The 22,152-nt window shown below is 41.2% G+C and overlaps 1 protein-coding gene across 2 annotated transcripts in view; it reads left to right on the forward strand.

Annotated features, from left to right (window-relative positions):
* The window catches only part of WLS (Wnt ligand secretion mediator), a 54,484-nt gene extending 39,918 nt beyond the window's left edge, over positions 1-14,566 (forward strand). Inside the window, exons 6-12 of one of the 2 annotated variants that reach the window (XM_067467837.1) lie at positions 4,685-4,853; positions 5,483-5,580; positions 7,297-7,360; positions 7,781-7,924; positions 9,572-9,655; positions 10,099-10,252; positions 13,625-13,778. In XM_067467837.1, the coding sequence (XP_067323938.1) occupies positions 4,685-4,853; positions 5,483-5,580; positions 7,297-7,360; positions 7,781-7,924; positions 9,572-9,655; positions 10,099-10,252; positions 13,625-13,632 (721 nt within the window). In that variant the 3' untranslated portion in view covers positions 13,633-13,778. Of the gene's footprint in view, positions 1-4,684; positions 4,854-5,482; positions 5,581-7,296; positions 7,361-7,780; positions 7,925-9,571; positions 9,656-10,098; positions 10,253-13,624 lie in introns of both variants that reach the window. The other variant, XM_067467836.1, reaches the window with a different exon arrangement.
* Positions 14,567-22,152: the final 7,586 nt, after the last annotated feature.

Raw genomic sequence — 22,152 nt, forward strand, 5'->3', positions numbered from 1 at the left:
GCAGTGGGCTTTGGCCAGGTTTGGACCTTACAGGATTTTATGCATATATTGCATATTGCAAATTTCAGGTATTGTCATTACCAACCATCCTCCCTCTGTTATCCAGCAAGACATGGTTCAGTAGCATTGATTTGAAGGATGCCTTTTTTCATGTGGTATTAGACCACAAGACGGTAGATTTTTGTCACTTTTTACTAGCAGTCAGGTTTTTTCATTTCAAGTTCTTCATTCTGGTATCTCCACAGCTCCACAGGTGTTACTAAGGAGATGGCTGTATGCCGGCTCATCCCTGGGTGCACGGGGTAGTAGTTTCCCCCTATATTTATGGCCGGTTGCTGGTGCACAGTCCTGTGAGTATCTACAGAGGAACATTCACTTTACTCTCTTTATAGCAGACGCTTGGTCTTTTTATCAACAAGGTAAAATCTCTTCTTCAGCCTATCCAAACAACCAATTCATGGGGCCTGTATTGGACTCTTGGCATGCAAGAGCCTACTTGCTAGAAGACAGGTTTCTGAATCTGCATTCATTAGCTCTTTGAGTCTGGCAGAAGCCATACATCCATGCCAAGGATGTCCAGTGCTTTTTGGGACACATGGCATTCACCACAGCTGCCACTCCTTTCTCCTGTTTGCACCTTCGGCCTCTCCAGAATTGGTTTCTTCGGGCACTTCATCCCATGCAGGATGAGCCCAATGAATGTGTCATTGTCCCTCTAGCCATCCACAGGTCTCTCAACTAGTGGACTCATCGCTCCAATCTCTGTGTGGGCGATGTTAGCAACCGACACTCACCTCAAGGGTCACACCATCCATGGTCCTTAGGCGGCCATAGAGGGCATGGAGCACATCAACTATTTGGAGTTACTCGCAGTACAAATGGCACTGCACCTTATCTCTCATTTGCTCATGGACAGTATTGTCCACCTTACTACCACCACTACGATTGTGATTTGCTTGCCCTCATCATCAGAACCGGGGACTGGTATACCATAACCATCAGTGCCATTCATCAAGAACTCTCTTGCTGGCTCCCTCAGTCAGACAGTTTATACTGACCACTAATGGTCCCTTCATCCTTCCCAGGCATGGGAACTCTTTGTCAGATGGCACACTCCCCTTCTGGACTTGTTTGTCTTTGGAGCACGTCTTGCCTCCACCAGACAGGCTGTTGGGAGATGCCTTCCTCCTGGATTGGACATCCACCCTCCTGTACATCTTTCCACTATTGCCAGTGCTGTCCAGCGTGGTCTCTCGTCTTCAAGCAGAGCAGGTAGATTGCATTCTCATCACGCCATGGTGGCCCCGCCAGCCATGGTTTGTCATTCTGCTCCAACTTGCAGGCAGCTGTTACATTCAGTTGCCACTCAGACCAGACTTGCTGGCTATGAGCAACAGCCCAGTCCCGTACTCCCAGGTCACTCAGTTCCGGTTGACGGCGTGGCAGCTCCAGCCTCAGCCCTCTCTCAACCAGTAAAGGGCATTTTGGACCTTGCCCTGAGCCCTGCCACTAAACATTGTTCAATTGTAAGTGGTGTCATTTTTGCATTTTTTCACAAAAGCAAGGGGTTCAGCCTCTGTCTGCTTCCACTTCCCTCCTCCTGGATTTTTTGATCTCTCTGTCAGATTCAGGACTCTCATTATCATTCTTGAAGGTCAATCTGGCAAATATAGATTCGTTTAGAAGCGAGCATTCTCTTCCCTCTCCTTTATCCGATCCTTTTGTAAAGAGATTTCTGCAAGGCTTTAGAAATTTCTGGCCCCAAGTAGGCCTGTGCCCCCCTTGGAGGTTGGAGGTTGTTCTTTTCGCCCTTACGAAACCACCATTTGAGCCAATGGTCACTTCTGACATGTTCCATCTATCATGGAAAACGGCATTTTTAGTGCCTATTACTTTTGCTTGTCGCGCTAGCGAGCTTATGGCTCTTGAGTCGATAGCCATTACCTGAAATTTCATAAGGATGTCATGCTGGGCACAGACATTTCCTTCTTACCTAAGGCAGCATCATAGTTTCATATGTCTCAGGACATTGTCCTTCCAACCTTATTTCCAAATCCTTCTACTCCCCTGGAGCAGTCTTTGCACCTTCTTGATGTGCGGAGGGCTCTTGCTTTTTATGTCCACCGCACAGCTCCATTACGGAAGTCCCTACGACTTTTTGTTAAGTACCGTAGGGATACTGTGGGCCTTCCTGTTTCTACCCAGAGGTGGCGGCCTGGATAGTTGCAGCTATCCGGCTAGTTTGCGAAATGGCAGGACTGGACTTACCTGTTCAGATCCATGCTCATTCCACTAGAGCATTGGCACCCTCCATGGTTTTTTTGCACAGTGTGCCTCTGCATGATATCTGTCGAGTGGCCATATGGTCAACACCGCATACTTTTGTCTCCCATTATACATTGGATTTAGCTGCCAAGAAGGAGACAGCTTTTGGGAGAGCAGTACTTTTTTCTGCACTAGCATGACACCCGCCATCCGTGGGACTGCTCGCTAGTCTACCACAGGTGTGGATTTCACAGTACCACGCAGAAGAAAGTAAGGTTGCTTACCTGTAATCATGTTTCTTCTAGTGGTAACTGTGAAATTCACACAACCCGCCCATCCTCCCCACATTCTGTCATGCCTTTTATCTCCGACTGTCTTTCGCGGTACGGAATTAAGGCTCCAAGCCCCGCTGCCTGGCTTTATTAGGAGTAGATGGGCGGGGCTGGAGTCCCTAATTAGGAAAAGCTTTCAAGAAAGATCTGAGTCAGCTGCGTGGACGCAGGGAAATACCACAGGTGTGAATTTCACAGTTACCACTAGAAGAAACATGATTACAGGTAAGCAACCTTACTTTCAGTGGATGCACTTTTTCCCTATGATAACTCTTCCAAGAGTGAACTTCCCTTCCTAGGGGTAGATTTCCTCTCACCTCCTGTTGTCTCACCTCTGTTTGTAACTATGAATTGTTTATAAGTCAGATGTTTGTAACTTGGGGAAATTGTGACCTCCAAATGGTATTAGAATCTGTCTTCCAGCCAATATGATGATGATGATGAAGGATGTTGTCTCATAACATTTGGTTTTAGGCCCACTTCTCTGAGGTACAGTGTCAAGTGCTAAGGGTTGGGGACTTATACAGACCACCCAGAATGGGATCCTGTAGAGTCAAACCGCCCCCCCTATTTTTACCCCTCACTCCCCCCCCCCCGGGCCAATTTTGGGAATAACTTTTTATTTTATGACAGATTCCTTTTAATAGCTCTTCTCACTTGTTTCAAGCTCAAACAATCTTTATTTCAAATTGATTCTCACATTGGCTGCTCTCTGAATGCTAATGGCTAGTCCATCTCTCAGGAAAATCTCTATGATCCACTGCCTTCTTGTGCTAATGGGCAGAGCATTTTATGCTATCTTTTGGAATCTAGCCTTGTCTGGGAGATCCCCTAGTGAGAGATGATTAAAAAAACAACCCTTAGTGCAGTGAAATGGCAGTGACGCTCACTTCCATCATCATGAAGTGCCTTGAAAAATTGGTCTGCAGGCATATCATTTCTTGCCTTCCACATGCATTGGATAAACAAGAGTTTGCATATAGAGCCAACAGATCAACAGAGGATGCCATAGTCATCATGCACCACATTGCTCTGATGGGGGAACTATGTGAGAATGCTTTTTGCAGACTGTAGTTCCGCGTTTAACACAGTCCTCCCACATAGACTGGTGTCCTAACTTATGGATCTTGGATTGTCATAGTCAGTCTATTCCTGAATTATGGACTTCTTCTCTGGATGTACTTTATACACAAATGAACAATATAATTACCAAATTCGCAGATGATACAACCATGGTGAGGCTTATCTCTGAAACAGATGAATATGCCTATTGGGATGAGGTGGATCAGCTGCTCTTGTGATACAGGGACAATAATCTGGTTCTTAACATGAATAAGACCAGGGAACTCATAGTGGACTCCAGAAAGAACAGGCCAGGAAATTCAGTCCTTGGTCATAAATGGAGATGAAGTGGAGCAGGTGGCCACTTTTAAGTTTTTGGGGGTCACTGTTAAGGAGGATCTCACCTAGGGCATTCATACAGTAGTGCTGGTTAAGAGGGCCCACCAGAGACTGTACTACCTGAGATTTCTAAGGAACCAACAACTGAATGAAAAATTGCTGGTGACTTTCTATCACTGCTATAGAGAGAGTTCTAACCTACTGCATCTGCATATGGTTTGCTAATTGTACAGTGGCAGATAGGAAGATGCTACAAAGGGAATCACTGGTTGCCCTCTCCCCTCTTTGGAAGAACTTTATAAGTCCTGCAGTCTTAAAAAAGCTTAGAGCATTCTTAAGGATCCATCTCACCCAGCATATTCTTTTTTTGAATTTATTACAATTTGACAGATGGTACAGGATGACAAAGATAAGGACAAACATTGAGATATAGCTTTTATCCTAGAGCTGTAACTATATTTTAAGTGAGCAGTATCCTTTTAAAGTAGACCTTACTGACAAACTTGCAATGAATTTTGCATAAGATTTGGGGGGGGGGGAGGCAAGTGTTAATTGGACCAACAATTAATTTGATATTTTAATTTGACTAGGAACAGCTGGTGTCTTTATCCTTTACTATCACATGAGTTTTTGCAATGGTTATTTATCTGAAAAAATGAAATTTGAACATGTTACTCCTTTTCTAGAGTTATCTTCGCTCTTGGGATCTCCATGACCTTCATAAACATTCCAGTAGAGTGGTTTTCTATTGGATTTGACTGGACGTGGATGTTACTTTTTGGAGACATTCGCCAAGGAATCTTTTATGCTATGCTTCTCTCCTTTTGGATCATCTTTTGTGGAGAGCATATGATGGTAAGTACAGTCATACCAAATTGTTGACATAATGTTATTTCAGCAAGATTTTTCTGGTTCCTCAGAAACCTGCTTTATTAGACTTGGGGAAATTATTGTAGTATTTACACCCCCCCCCCCCTTGAGCCACAAAGGCTCTCTGAGCAACTTACAAGTTGGTAATTAGTGGATGTGCTTTGTTAACACTTATTCCACCTTGTTGCAGCTTGCTTTACTGGCTCTCTCCTTGTATACTTGGAATCCAGGTTGAATATCCCTTATCCAAAATGCTTGTGACCATGTTTTGGATTTATGGATCCTTTTGTATGTTGGCATTCCTGTATTTGCATAATCTTGGAGTTGATGCCCAAGTCTAAGAAAAAAAATCATTTTTGTTTAATATACACCTTATACATATTGCCTGAGGATAATTTATGCAATTTTTAAAGTAATTTTGAGCAAAAGTAAAGTCTGTGTACATTAAACCACCAGAAAACAAAGGTGTCACTGTCTTAGCCATGTGGCCAATTTTGGATTTTGGAGGATTTTGTAATTCCAGATAAGGAAGGCTTATCCTGTAAAATAATTTTATTTTTTAAATCATATATTTGCTAATCATCTTGATTTTTCCCCCGTTTTGAAATTTTTAGGACCAGAATGAACGAAATCATTTCTCATCTTACTGGAAACAAGTTGGACCAATAGCTGTGGGATCTTTCTGTCTCTTTGTCTTTGATATGTGTGAGAGGTAACTTGTCGAGTTTCTATTTTATAACCTCCCTTTAATCTCAGTATGATTGGTTTTAAGAAGATAAGAAGATTGCTTCTTAAAATAATAAGAAAATACCAGGGTTGTTTGCATTAAATACAAGAACACTTCGATATTGGGGATTCTATATGAAACCACCCATCCTGTTTCACAAGTCAGTTGGCTTTTACAAGGCATCCAGTGCTAGATGTCTGCTGGTAACCCCCTTTCCAAACCAAACTGCCATGTACTTCCAAACATGTAAGGCTGGAAAACCATCATGGGTGCGGAGGACAACGAGGACAGAGGAGTGGAGTAACATATCAGTGTCAGTATAGTACCAGTTGCACAACACTGGGGTTAGGCCTTTTTAATGACTTTCTGACTCCTAAATTAAAGGATCATGGCATCCTTACTTTTCAATTTTGATATCAAATGGCTTCATTTTCATTCTTAACACCAGTCATTAAACTTAAATTATGTACTTTAAAGTGAGAGGACGTGTGTGGTATTCCTAGACGGTTTTAAAGTTCAGCAAGATAAAGAAACAGGTAGCCTCTGTTTTAGCTCAGGTCATATATTTTAGCCTGTCCTTGAGAGCTGAAGGTACACTGGATTTCCAATTAACACTTATATAAAGGAAGAACTAGCTACTCAAGATGCATGGCTGCCATCAAACTAATGGTGTCACATCTATATCTCCTTCCTTCTGTGTTTTAATGTGACATAGTGTTGTAGTAAAGTAAAGGTAAAGGTTGACTCTGGGGAATGGTGCGCATCTCCATTTCTAAGCCGAAGATCTGGCGTTGTCTGTAGACGCCCCCATGATTATGTGGCCAGCATGACTGCATGGAGCTCCATTACCTTCCTGCCGAAGGTCACATTTGCCTGTTTTCGAACTGCTAGGTTGGCAGAAGCTGGGACTAACAGTGGGAGCTCACCCTGCTCCCTGGATTTGAACCACCAACCTTTCGATTAGCAAGTTCAGCAGCTCAACAGTTTAACCCGCTGCGCCACCACTCTAATTTTAAAAAGTTACTTTCCTCTTTTGTGAATAGAATAGTGATAGGCAAGAGTGTAGTTCAACCCAGGAGAACGTAAAAGAAACACCAACCTCCTCTCTTGTATACCACTTCTGGCCCTCTTAAGTCGGCATTGGTATTTTGCCCTCTCTGCAGAATGACTTTTGACACATCAAAAACATAATTTTGACTTGCTCCCGACTTGTGCATCAAGGGAACTTTGTATGCTTTTTACTGTTCTTCAAAAACAGTGGACATATTGATTCTGTACATTGCAGTCTAAAAAGGATTTTCCCTGCAAGGTCTGGCATGACATGTTTTGTCTTTCATTACTACAATGTCCTGTTACTTTCTGGTGTTTGGTAGAAATTGATTCCTCACAAAGACTCCTCTTAGAAACCTAAACAGACATGGGCCAAGATCGAATGGAATGGATCTTTTAGTTCTGTCAGCAGAACTTAAAGAGTCCAATCTTGCCTTCTCCCCACTGTAGATGTAGCCACCTCTATGCTTAGGCTTTGTTTACATTGAAGCATTAGTCTGCCAGGTTGAAATATAATGAAATTGTGTTTTAACCATACATTATAAGTAGCATATTGCAACACTGAAGCAGTTTATCATATACAATCCATCAAAGTTTGTTTTAAACTTTGATTATTAATAATTTGTTCTTTTGATTCTCTTCTTTTTTCAGAGGGGTACAATTAAAAAACCCTTTCTATAGTATCTGGGCTACAGAGGTCGGCACAGAACTGGCTGTATCCTTTGCCTTTTGCATCAGAGAGGGCATTGATTTGCTTTTTGTGGTGCGGGGAAGGGAAGAAAACTAGAAGCTGTGACTGCTTTCCGCACATGGATTTACTGAATTTATTTTAAAATTTTGGAACATTTGGGCAATCCTTTGATGAAGATTTATGAATCCCTCACAAGAAAAACATTTAGAGGTGCTTTCCTGCAGAGTCTACCTTCAGAGAAGGCAGAGGTATCATTAGAGCAGAAAAAAATGATTTGACATGTTTTTTTACTGGATATCCTGTGTAGTATGTTCACACACATGTAAGGATATGTGATTTTGTTTGTTGAGCAGTGAGGATGAGAATAAAAGGCATATCAGGGCCTGGCTGGTGTCTTAAACCTGGATTGAGGAGAATTCTGACTTCCTTAACGTTACTGCTCAGATGGCCTTTATTATCGTTGCTGGAATCTGCCTCTGTCTCTATTTCTTGCTGCTGTGTTTTATGGTGTTTCAAGTGTTCAGAAACATCAGTGGCAAGCAATCCAGCCTCCCAGCGATGTCCAAAGCTCGAAGGCTTCATTATGAGGTGAGAGATCTTTCGGCTTCAGAGGCCAGGGCCATCTCCAAGTTGGCTGGCTAATCAGGTCCAATGAGAGGATGGATCTTTCCCCAGAACATCTAGAGCTGTTAAAGAGATTGCTTCATTATGTTTTGCATACTCTGTATGTAGGTGTTTTGCTATTTGGAAACTGCCCTGAGTCCCCTAGGAGAGGTAGAGCGGTATATAAATAAAGTTATTATTATTATTATTATTATTATTATTATTATTATTATTATTCTAGGGAGTCAATAAACTTTTTCCATTTGGTTAGGATAAATGCTGCCATGGCTATTGAGGGGCTATTTGAAGGTTTCATGCAAGCTTTACAATGCATTTGTGAAGGGGAACTTGTAAAACCTTATTAATAAGTATGAAGGAGTTTGGAGGCAGCTGCAGATGGGTTAGCCACTGATGTCTCCATTAGAGAAGACATTAGCTGGAAGGTAAAGACTACTACTTTTATAAGGTAATTGAATGGAAAATGAATAATCTTCCTGTCTCTGTGAAAGAGGACCCATATCCGGGCACAAGGGTTGTTAGTTCTACAGTTAGCTAAAGAGTCACTGCCCATTCCTCTTCTCTCTCAAATTTCCTTCACTTTAATTTGGAAATAGGTTTTGGGAATAATAAGAATAATTTTATTCTTATACCCTGCCACCATCTCCATGAAGGGACTCGGGCAGCTTACAGATGGGACAGAAAGTCCAATAGACAGAAAGCAAAACAATCCATTAAAACATAAACACCACTAAAACAAGAGCATCATCAAATACAACAATCCATATAAAAACACAATTAAACGTAAGAGAAGAAAACAGCGGCATTGAAGCTCCATCAGACAATATTCAACAAAAACCAATTACCAGATTTACTAAAATGAATTACTAACCTGTAACCAGGTTATAAAAGGGTCAAGCATGGAATAGAGCAAAATAGCGTACCATAAGACCAGGGAATTGGATGAGGTACAGAGAATAGAATACTATCTGGTGACAAAGGTACTGGGCATTTATAACTAAAGACTAGTTGTTCTCAAATGCTTCCTGGAACATCCAAGTTTTCAGATCCCTGTGAAAGGAGGACAGTGTGGGGACTTGCCTAATCTCCCTGGGGAGAGTTTTCCAAAGTAGAGGGGCCACCACCAAGAAGGTCCTCTCCCTCGTCCCCACCAGCTGTGCCTGTGATGGAAGCAAGAGAAGAGCCTCCCTGGCAGATCTTAGAGCCTGCACCAGTTCATAGGGGAAGATGCAATCACAAAGATAGGCAGGGCCTGAACCGTTTAGGGCTTTGTAGGTCATAACATGTACCTCATAATGGTACAGGGTTCCCCGACAGTCTTGTGTTTTTGTATATTTTACTCCAAAACCTGCTGCCTATATAGATAAGACTTGTCAACACAATTTACTGAAAACTGTTAAGATGGGAGCCATAAAATATGTGGCATTTCTTGCTAAAATAATCAGCTCCACAGCAGTGTCATCATGTAGGCCTCATATACGCTGTTATACTGTATAATGCAGTTCGAAACTGCATTATTTGGTAGTGTAGATAGGGCCTGACCTTCTGCATTTAAATAGTTGAAATGTGCTTTTAGTATGCATTTTCCACACTTTTCTGCTCTTCTCCTCTTAGGGGCTGATTTTTAGATTCAAGTTCTTGATGCTGATTACCTTAGCCTGTGCTGCCATGACAGTAATATTTTTCATTGTCAGTCAGGTGAGTTATCTTAAACTGCTTTGTTGAAGCATTTCTTCAATTGTTGCTAAGTGGTAGCGTGTGTGACTATGATCTGGTGCCTTGCTGATGTTTTGGTAGGATCAACAAGAGGAGCCTCTTGATTTAAAATGTGGGGGTTTGCCTTCCTTTCCCCCCAATCAGGATGTGCACTTCTTGATTTCCACCTGGGACGGGAGCGCGCAAGAAGGTGCCTAAGAGTGTTGCTTAAACTGCACATGTATTGTGAGTGCCTATCTTGATATTGCTAAGAAAGCCATGCATATCAGAATAGAAATATAAGATGTGTTATTTCATGTATGGAAAGAAATCATTAATCATATGTATGTTTGCACTCTTGCTTGTCTTCTAGTTTTTCCTGTGTACTCTATGGATATATATTTCACACTTCGTCATATGTATATCATACTTTTCCTCCTATGTAGGTGACCGAAGGCCACTGGAAATGGGGTGACTTCACCGTTCAAGTGAACAGTGCCTTTTTCACAGGGATTTATGGGATGTGGAATCTTTATGTCTTTGCCTTGATGTTCCTGTATGCTCCCTCACACAAAAACTACGGTGAAGATCAATCAAATGGTGAGATGATATTTGAAACAGCTGTACCTTGGTTGGAGTCTAAAAACCAATAATTAGAGAATGAGGGTTCCTCTGTATTTACGAGACACCTGTGATTGGCCATATTCCAGAAGCATTATCACCTGACTTTCACCCACATCTATGGCAGGCATCCCCAGAGGTTGTGATGTCTGTTGAAACTAGCCAAGTGGAGTTTATATATCAGGGCCAGCTAACACTTCGCAACAAAGCAGCCAGGCTCTGAAGCTGCGATGCTATTCAAGGCTAATCAAGCTGGCCAACTGCAACATTCACAGTTGCCTCAAAAAGACAAGAGTTCTTTCGCCCACCCTGGACATTCCACAGATTTTGCCTAGTTTCAGAGACCACATAACCTCTGAGGATGGCTGCCATAGATGTGGGCAAAGTGTTAGGAGAGAATGCTTCTAGAGCATGGCCATACAGCCCGGAAAACTCACAGCAACCCATTACATTGGATGTTTACATCATTTTATGTACTTAACAAAAGCAGTCCATCCAATAATAAAAAAAGGGAGAAAACAACAACAAAGAGAAAGAGAAGAAAAGATTAACAGTAAACCTTGGTCTGGGAGGATTGAAAGATTCGTAATCAAAAAAACTCTTTTTAAAATGACATCTTTGTTTTCTTATAGGAGACTTTTTAAAGAAGAAGCACTGTTATGTAGAGTGTCCTTCCAGAACACTTTATGTTTTCCATGTAGAAAGGGGGTGTTGGATCTGATTTTGAATTGTGCAAATTCTTCCAGCATCTGAATATGTTGGTGTAGAAGGAAAATTTGTATTAGGGAGGGGTCAGGAACAAGAATGTGCTTCCGTTTTTGCCAGATAGATAATGAAGTATGTAAAAATGGATTAGTAATCTTTTTCAGTATGTAGTTCTTCTCTGCTTTTTACTCCAAGATCACCTGAAAACAGTGATCTTTGTGTGAACAGTAGTTTGTGAGAACAGGAAGATAGATTCAGCCGATATCATGTTCTGGATTGTGGATGTGACCCACCATATGGAGTGTTGTTTCTTAAGTATTTGTACAAATTGGCTTAGTTGGAAGGTGTGAAAATACAGTTTGATGTAGGGAGTTGCCAGCGGATATATCACATTGATTTTGGAAAGCAGGGTCTTTGCTTCTGGACATCTGCCAATGCTTGAACCTGGGGGAGGAGGAGCAAGAAGGATGTTTTGAAATAGGAAAAACTGTTTGGAGATTAGGAACATTTTGATTAAGTGATGAGACTAAGAATGGAGAGTTTTGGGAGGTGCCAGGGTTTCATTTTTTTTGTGCCATCTGTGAGATAAGGGGATTGTATTTCTGTGGGATGAGTTGATGGAGGTCTTTTTAAAAATTGTTTTCCCCAAGTAACAGAAGCCAAAGAGGTAGCATTGTAAAATAATTAATAGAGTACCATTTATTTGTGTGTGTGTGTGTGTGTGTGTGTGTGTGTGTGTGCAAGTGGTACATTTGAGGTCGACACTCTGGGACTTTAGTTTGACTTGATGGTAGCTAATTTTTATCTACTGATGATTTTGCGTTTTAAATTTTATTTTATTTTATGTGTTGATAGTGGTTGGTTTATAGTTTTTATGTGATATGTTTTATACTCGGGTATCATTTATGTTATATACTGCACTTCAGTGTCATTCTTGTAAGCTGCCCCAAGTCTTTTTTGGGAGATGGTGGTGGGATATAAATAAAGTTTTTACTACTACTACTACTACTACTACTACATTTAATCACATCATGGTGAATTTGTTGAAGTTAAACTGGAAACTAAAATATAGACTATTGATTGTTTTAAGACAGATTTTCTTTTAGTGGTTTGCCCAAGAAATAAGAACATCATCTGCATAGTCTTATAATGATGTCCATGTAAAGTCAAACACATTATCCAGATTAGAGCATCATCATCTTTATTTATATTCCATCCTATATCCCTGGGGGGACTCAGGGTGGATTCCAACATACAAAAAGGCAAACATTCAATGCTTCGGTAAAACAAACAAATACCGACATAATCTAGCAGAAAACATCCACAATTGATTTACAGGGCCCAACTAAGGTTCACAAAATTATATGGGTTGATTATCTGGCCAGTGGTGGTAGCTGGGGTAACATAAAATGACAAAGCCCAAATAGAGTGATAATTCTTGACCAGAGGTCGGGTAGTGGTCTCTCATTATCTAGTCTTCCACCTCTCCTTATGCTAGTGAACAAAAATAGTCTTCAGTTGTTTCTTGAAGGAGAGGAGGGAGTTCTTTGGGGAGGGAGTTTGAGAGGTGGGGGCAAACACGGAGACAGCCCTCTCCCTCATTCCCACCAGCCGTACTTAAGATGGAGGTAGGACCGAGAGCAGGGCCTCCTCCGCTGACCACAGTGCCCGAGCTGGTTTGTAAGAGGAGATGTGATCAGTCAAATAGCCTGGACCTAAGCCATTTAGGGCTTTAAAGGTGATGACCAGAACTTTGTATTTGGTCCAGAAGCAGACTGGTAGCCAGTGGAGCTGCCATAACATGGGAGTGGATCTCTCGTACAGAGCTCCAGTTAGTAATCTGCCTGCTGATCTCTGAATTGGTTGAGGTACGTAGAGAATGTTGCAATAGTCCAGATGTTATGTGACTAAGGCGTGGACTACCATGGCCAAGTCAGGCAGCTCAAGGTATGGCCACAGCTGGTGCATAAGTTTTAATTGTGCAAAGGCACTCCTGGCCACCACCGACACATGGGGTTTCAGGGTCAGTGAAGAGTCCAGGATCAGCCCCAGACTGCAAACCTGTGTTTTCAGAGGGAGTGTGATTCCATCAAACACAGGCTGTAATCCCACATCCTGATCCACCCTCCGACTGACAAGGAGTGGCTCTTGTCTCGTCCCGATTTAATTCAACTTATTAGCCCTCATCAAGTCCATCACTGATGACAGGCTAGGGTTTAGGGGCAGCATAGCATCCTTGGTATTAAGTAGAAGGGAGTAATAGAGTAATAGAGTTGGGTGTCATCCACATAAATTTGACTCCAAAACCCCAGATGATCTTCCATGTAAGTGTAGATTTGTGAAAGGCCCAATTGTTAGAGCAAAAACAAGGGGGAAAAGTGGGCATCCTTATCTTGTGTCTCTAGAAATTATCTGAGTTTACGAGGACTGTTTCTTTTGAATGTTCATAGATGCATTGGAGAACTGTAACAAAATTGCTCAAAATTGATATTTCAAAGTACCCCAAAGAGGAAGGTATACTTTTAATAAGCACTTTTAATGAAACTTTCAAATTTACTCCACTGCTTCAAAACGTATTTTTCTCCTGAAGCTTTGTAGTATTCATCTTATCTCTACCATAGGACTGTGTTTCTATCTAAGACTTAGTTTTTTGATTTCAGGTGATCTTGGAGTAAACAGCGGAGAAGAGCTTCAGCTTACTACCACTATCACCCACGTGGATGGACCAACAGAGGTTTACAAACTGGCTCGTAAGGAAGCCCAAGAGTAACTAATTAAGCAGAACTCATTGGGCACAAAACTGCAAAGCGCAACACAGAATAATGATGTTACTTTCCTACAAGAGTATGTCTTGACGTCACCTCTGAAGTTTCCAGACATTGAAGTACACTTCTACAAAATGGTGGTGATTGGGAAAGAGCAACTGGAAAAATACTCCTCACTAATGGTGTATCTTTATTTGGGGAAGGGGCTTGCATCAGATCTGACCCTTTTTTTCACAACACCTTTTACTTTGTCTTGAGAAAAATAAGGAAGTGATAACTGAGTGAAAGGATGAGTGAGTGACCTTTGGGTCTAGCTCTCCTTATCAACACACCTCTTGCTCCTGCTGCTATGGATACTCTTGGGAAACAGATCTGAATACTTCACATGCTTCCCAAGTCAAGTTTTTACTCCACAGTCCCAGTGCTTATATTTAGAGCAGTTTTTGTTTTTGGAATTATACATAGTAGTTCAGTTAGTATTTTCATACTTAAACATGTTATTTCTTTTCTAATCTAGTGTAGCACTGCCTTTTGTAAAGTTTTGGTACAAAAAGGGCATTTCAGCGTTAAAGTTGAACTATATGTACATGTGTGTTTGTGTGTGTGTGTGTGTGAGAGAGAGAGAGAGAGAGAGAGAGTGAGGAGGCCCTGAACACTAACAAGTATTTCAGGTGTAGATAATCGTTTTATATACCCTACAAAATGCTGTTTACTTGTGTGATACATAATCCATGGAACTGAAAGGTATAGCTGTATGCGTGTGTACTTTGATAACTTTTTTTTCCTTTTCTTTTTAAATAAATGCTCCAACTAGCATGGGGAATCCTGTGGATCATCTCTTTTTTATGCTATGACTAAAATACACGAATATTGTGGCTTTTGCTGACCTTCTCTTGTAAAGAAACAACATGTTGCTGCATGTTCAAAGTGACGTCAAGTAGAAGAGAGAGTGTGTTGGTAGTTGTGATAATACTGACATCTGCTGGAGAGCATATGCATTCCACTGCAGTGCTGTCACCATCCTCGCTTCACAGTTGTCAACCTGTTTCAGGGAAATGAGTGGCACTTAGGTTTCATTATCGAGAGCAGTGGTTCTCAACTTGTGGGTCCCCAGATGTTTTGGCCTTCAACTCCCAGAAATCCTAACAGCTGGTAAACTGGCTAAAGGGAATTTAGATATGAGCAGTGATTGTTCTTTTATTTATACCAAAGAGATCCTTATATTGCTGATTCCTTATAGGGCTCAATAAACAAACAGACAGGAGCTTCCGGTGGCGCAACAGGTTAAATGACTAAACTTCTGAACTTGCTGATCAAAAGGTTGCAGGTTCGAATCCAGGGAGCGGCGTAAGCTCCCACTGTTAGCCCAAGCTTCTGCCAACCTAGCAATTCAATAACATGCAAATGTGAGTAGATCAATAGATATCGCTCCGGTGGGAAAGTAACAGCATTGCATGCAGTCATGCTGGCCACATGACCTTGAAAGTGTCTGCGGACAACGCCAGCTCTTCGGCTTAGAAATTGAGATGAGCACCAACCCCCAGAGTCAGACACAACTGGACTTAATGTCAGGGGAAAACCTTTACCTTTACCTAAACAAACAGGCATGCCTTGATTGAATTATATATGTGTACACACGTCATGTATTTCTTACCTGCCTCTCCTTATGGATAGTTACAATAGTGTTATTACCCCCCCATTAGAGTAGGCACACTGAATCAATGGAATTTATTTATGCATTGACTTACCACTAAACCACTGATTTAATAGATCTACTTTAATTTACAATAAGCATCAGGAATCTACCTGTAATGTAATTTTAAGATTTTTTTCCAACTCCCTTTCTTCAAGGCACAGAAGGTGAAGTTGAACTTTGGGTAATTGTAGTTCATTTGTTTCACATTGCAAAGCTGTCTTTGAAGCTCCATTCGGGAATAGCCACTCGAATGTCATGGACAAAGTGCTCTGAGGGGCTGGATTTTTTTTTCAGATGCTCCTTTTGATGTCACATTTGTATCACTCTATTATTTTGTGCAGAGAGCAGCCTCAGTCTGTGTAAACTGCAATTGGGGCATTGCTGGCAAAATGGTAAATTTGACATTTTTAAAAAACTGTTTTTTGAACCTCTTGTGTGGTGTAAATGATATGAGTTGCATTATTAGAAGGCATCTTCCCCAAGATCTATACCCCTGACTGGTAGCAGGAGAGCAGAGTTATCTGGAAACAAACATACATTTACGCCCAACACATACGTTTTGTCACTTTATTACTAGGAAAAATATCTACTGTCATGGGAGAAGAAGAAGCATTCTTACTTGTACACTTACATTTCAATCCCTACTGGTTGGAGGAAGAAGCAGACCTTGGATTCATCCCAACAGGAGTGCGAGTTCTGCAATGAGCAGAGGGCAATAGGGATCTTTTCTTCTTCCTGACTCTCTGCAATATCCCATCTAAGAATCCCAAGAGCGATGTTTCTGCCAATGCTACTGCTAGCAACAACGGGTTTATGATACCAGGGCTTGCTTGTGTCAAAGTATTGGGACTTTTTGATTTTTAGGGACAAAGATCTCACCCCACACCTGCCTCATCCCTCTTCTCTCAATAACTCAACTCTACCCTCACAGTTGTTGAGAGGAAAGTGGATTTTCCCTCGCAATAATGCTATCCCTACTCTAACTGAAAACATTTGGAAATGGCTTGGTGTTGCAGGGACAGTGAAAACCCACGAGCTTTACAACAGATATGCACTTGACGGAAATGGAAACTGTTAGAAGTAGTTAATTGATGAAGATCAACAGAGCTTCCAGAATTTTGAGAATGAGGCTCTGAGAATTGTCCTGATGGCCATAGCATCACTGACAATGTTCACAGCAAAGCAACGCACACAGGACTTGCTGTACTTTTCCATAATATTTGGTGCATGGCCTCTTGCAGCCACAGCAGCAAGAAAAACAACAACATTGTGATATGTACCTCATACTTTTAGCTGTATCTATTTTAAGTTTTATAAGCTATCCTGACTCCCAGCACTGGTGAAAAGGTGAGATATAAATGAAGCAAGAACATTCAAACATTTTAGTGGCTCACAATAATCGGTCTGTTAGTCTCCAAGGGGCCATGCCTCACCTTGGTTCTCCCCACTATAATTTCTACAAGTTGGACAATCCAAAATAATTATGGAAGTACTTACAGGAAGTTACAGACACTTTACCACTATCATCACTTCGCAAGCCTTTTTTCTTTTCCATGTTGCTGTTTTGGAAAAGGATTCTGGGGCTTTTCATCCTAACTTTTCTGACTCTTTATATTGTACACCTGGCCTTACACATTTGCTGGTTTGACTTCAGATTTGATTATTCATTAATTTAATATGATCTTTCTAGGAATCTAGGTCAAAAATAGCATTAAAAATCCAACCTCTCTGGTCAGCCTCCATTGGATGTGGAACATATAGTTGCACTGAAGGACCTAGAGAGAAGTACAGTAGAGTCTCACTTATCCAACCTTCGCTCATGCAACGTTCTGCATTATCCAACACAGTCTGCCTCCCACCCAGATCCACAGCTGTTTCAATACATTGTGATGTTTTGGTGCTAAATTCCTAAATACAGTAATTACTACATAACGTTACCATGTATTGAACTGCTTTTCCTGTCAATTTTTTGTAAAACATATTTCGGTGTGTAATTTATAAAATCATAACATAATTTGACATTTAATAGACTTTTCCTTAATCCCTCCTTATTATCCGACATTTTTACTTATCTAACATTCCGCCAGCCCATTTATGTTGGATAAACGGGGCTCTACTGTATTGATTCTGATTAGGGAAAGTTGACTATCAAGTTGTTCTGGAGGTCCTGGAGATTACTAAAGGAATGTTCTCTTTGCTTTAAAAATTGAGATATTTTAAATCCATTTTTTCAGTTTTGTAGGGGCCCTGTACCCCTGACCTCAGTGAATGTGAAGAGTCCACTGTGTTTATATTACACATTATATTTATATTTATCAGTCCCTTCTTTTGCATACATCTTACCTGTATATCCTCCTAATAAACTCAATAATTTGAAATATATAATCAGAAAGCAGTTATAAAGTTTCTAGATAGCTATCATTAACTGTAGGAGCTGTGGTGGCACACAGAGTTAAACCCTTGAGCCAGCTGAACTGCTGACCTGAAGGTTGGGGTTTGAATCTATGAGGTGAGGTGAGCTCCCATCTGTCAACTCCAGCTTCCCATGCAGAGACATGAGTGAAGCCTCCCACAGGATGGTAAAACATCTGGCCATCCCCTTGTAGACAGTCAATTCTTTCACATCAGAAGCGACTTGCAGTTTCTCAAAGTTGCTTCTGACGTGATTTAAAAATTATTAACTATGATAGACCAAATCTCCATGAATGTGGTTAATTCTCATTGAATGTTTTCTAAGCTAATGACTATTTCCATGTTCTGTCTCAGATGGTTCCTTGAAAGAGTTACAGATTTTTTGCATAGTGGGTTTCCTGGAAAGAAACTTGCCCAAGCTCTGCTAAGTGTCATTTTGTGCTGCCTTCTATTCACCTGAAATCTTTTGGAGAACCTGCATTGTCATAAAGAGAAAATCTTCTCTTGCTTTTTTACTTTTATATTTACAAAAAAAATAAGCAAATCAGAAACAGTTATTGTATCCTTGAAAAATATAAAATAAAATACATTATTATTACAATCAAGAAACAAATCAAAACAAATAATTGCAAAATGCAGGATATCTGGTGACTTGTAAATTTAATATGGTCACTTTTTTTGGCTTGTTTTGATGTTTCTGCAAAACATTAGAGTACTGTGTACGGGATCTAATAGGTTTCCATTAGTGCCAAGCCTCAAGAAATGCCATTATTGCTTCTGACCCCAAGGGACAGAATACACTATGAACCAAGAAAGTAATTTTATCCCCCAAATATCAGTTGTTAGTAAGCCACCTTCCATGTATAATTGCAGCTTTCTAAATAATGACTAGATATCATTATTGGCAAATTGCTGTAGGCTTTAGAAAACCATTACTGAAATCTAAAACAAAATAGGGTATAAGCATGTTCCTATTCAAAACACCTTCCAGGCACATACACCAGTTCCCAGGATACCTCCTTCCATTCCACCCACCCTCTTTTTATTCCAGAAGTCAATTGTCTGAAAATTGTTTCATTCCTTCCTGCACTTTATTTCTACACATCTTGAGGTTCCCCCGGACCAGATATATCTGCTCCATACATGCATTGAGACCTCTTCAACTACATAAGCAGTAGCACTTGGAATATGAATCCCAGAAATCGAGGGAATTGTTTCAGCCAAAAGCAGATTACTTGCTGATGATGCAGGGGATAGAATTACATTATCACAGAGTTGGAAGAGACCTCGTGGGCCATCCAGTCCAACCCCTGCCAAGAAGCAGGACAATTGCCTTCAAAGCACCCCTGCCAGATGACCATCCAGCCTCTGTTCAAAAACCTCCAATAAAGGAGCCTCCACCCCATTCCGGAGCAGAGAGTTCCACTGCTGAACACCTCATAATTAGGAAGTTCTTCCTAATGTTCAGGTGGAATCTCCTTTCTTGTAGTTTGAAGCCATTATTCCGCGTCCTAGTCTCCAGGGCAGCGGAAAACAAGCTTACTCCCTCCTCTCTATGACTTCTCTTCAAATATTTATACATGGCATTCATCATGTCTCCGCTCAGCCTTCTCTTCTGCAGGCTAAGAATGCCCAGAGCCGCTCTTCATAGGGCTTGTTCTCCAGACCCTTGATAATTTTAGTTACCCTCCTCTGGACACCTTGCAGCTTGTCAACATCTCCCTTCAATTGTGGTGCCTAGTGTTCCAGGTGTGGTCTGGCCAAGGCGGAATAGAGGAGTAGCATGACTTCCATGGATCTAGGCACTATACTATTTCTGCAGGGACAAGATGTCAAGCGTTCATGATACTTATTAACCGTTTCATTATTTTGGTCACCTCTGAAGGGATTCTTAACCTAGATAAAAGTTAAGATGCAGTTCACAAGCTGCTTAAGTCTCCAACAGGATTTCCCCCCAAAAAGAATGCTAACACAGTCTGTATTCTAGAATCTTTGTGTAAATAAATGAAGTAATGTCCCCTACTAGTGTCTCAGCACAGCCACTCTCTCTTTCCTCCTGGGCATCCAATATGACTCTTTGCCATTACAATCTCATACAATTCAATCACCAGGACAAAAAACAAATGATGGTGAAGGTGAAGAAGATAACAAGGAAGTAGCGATGAGAGGATGAGGGCATTTTATGCAAATAAGGATCTTGTCTCCCCACTCCATGAAATTTCCCTTCAGTCCCCAATTTCTGGCATTGAAGGGAGTGTAACACTGAAAACTGTTCATACCTAAAACTAAAACTGAGAATCCTTGAGAAATGTAGTGTAGTTTCTGCTTAAGAAAAGAACAGCTAGTGTCATTTTTCTGCTCCTAATGGACTTGAGTTTTTATTTCTCTTTGTCTCTTCCCTCACATTGTCAATGAGGGATGGCCTCTGCCAGCATTTAAATCCCCCTAGGCTAGGGGTGTCAACCTATTTTTCACCAAGGGCCACATTAGCCTTATGGTTACCTTCAAAGGGCCGTTTGTAATTGCAAGACTGTATGACTTGACAAGTGTTTTCTAGACCATCAGAAGTCATAACATCTCATAGAATGTAGGCCTATAACTAACCTAATCATCATTTTTGACCTGGATTATTTTGAGTATCTTTGCCTTGTGTGTTTTATGTTTTTGAGTGGTCCCAAAAAAGTTATCACTGCGCCTGGATTTGGGATTTGTTGTGTCTTACTGCATTCACATCCCCTTGGTAGCTCTGGTTCGCTCCTTCCTCCCTCCCTCCCTCCCTTCCTAAAAACCTATTTCTAAATTCCCAACTGAAGTTTTAAGTCACTGCAATGCTGAAACTGAAAGAATAATTTGTAGGAGGGATAATTCCTATGTGGAAGGGCAATGCCTTAATTTCCTCCCCCATCGCCTTCCACCCTGCAGATAATGAATATTAACTATTTTCCAACTGACTGGAATGGGAATGGGAAGCTACTCATGTCTAATGTGCTCGTCTTTTGGTTGCACACAGCAAGGCAGACCCGTGGGGGAAAAAGCAATTCATCAGTAACTCCATAAGGGAGGGCATGTTAATGCACATGTGCGTGTAAATCAGGAGGGTGGGGTTTGCCTGCAGGCCGCTGCCAACAAGTGGAAATGTTCTCCGTTGCAAGGGCGGGCGAGAGACAGCCTTTCAGTCACCATGGTTATGTACGCCTGCTCTCTGGGGAGGATGCCAGCAAGTGCATTAATCTGCATTGATCATGACCAGAGTTTCAGAGCTCTCGCTGTCACACTGCTTTCCTCCATAGTTAAGGGAGGAGCAGGACAGGAAGAGGAAATGGAAATATGGATCCTTTCTCACCCTATTGGGAGGGGGGTTAAGAATCCTATGGCACATTTAAGGTACATGGAGGCAAATCCCAAATCTTTTGGTATAACTAGGCAAGAACCTCCTGCTGATATCTCTGAAATTTCAATCTCTCTCTGTTCTAGGAATGAAGAATAACAGCTGTGTTTATCCTGAAGAGGAAAACATCAAGGAAGTGTTTTGAAAGATTGTTTTTACACTGCTAGTTCTCTCATTTGAATGTTCCCCTGATACCTGTGTTATGGTAAATGCTTTGGACTAGATCAGTGGTTCCCAACCTCTTTTTTGATCAGGGACCACTTTGACGAGGGACCACTCTCCAACATTAGTACCAAAAGGGATACGAATCATTTTTTTGGACAAGTTTAGATTCAGTTTGGTTATTTGGGGTGCTGATTCAGAAAATTGCATTGGAGAAACCACATCAGCTCTAGTTTCTTATAAAGAACATATGCCATCCAGTAGTTGCCACCTGCTCATCCACAGAAAACCATATTTAATAATCTAGAGCTGATGTGATAGTAGTAATCTTTCATAGATAATCAGTCTCTCCCCTCCTGACATCCCTGTTGTTTAGTGAGACCAGCCACTCTTGTTGCCTTGTGGTTTTGAAGCAATGGTGCAGTAATGATGAGGCTAAGGATCATATTTTTGTTCTTGCGGACAACTTGTGGTCCATGGACCACAGGTTGGGAACCACTGGACTAGTTGAATGCTGGTGTTGTTTCTTGTTGGACTTACACAGATGTTGGACTTGCTCAAATATATGGCTCAGAACTTGGAAAAGATTTATTACTGAAAAACTCAGGATCCCCAAGTCAACATGGCTTGCTGAAGGTATGGAGACCAAATCAGTATTTTTTCCAGAGTTCAAATGTAGCTCAGCCAGCATTTGCTACCCACAATACTCTAGGGACTGATCATGTTTACCATCTATATTGTGCATAATTGT

This window comes from Anolis sagrei, chromosome 4, assembly GCF_037176765.1.
Source record: "Anolis sagrei isolate rAnoSag1 chromosome 4, rAnoSag1.mat, whole genome shotgun sequence".
NCBI lineage: Eukaryota > Metazoa > Chordata > Lepidosauria > Squamata > Dactyloidae > Anolis > Anolis sagrei.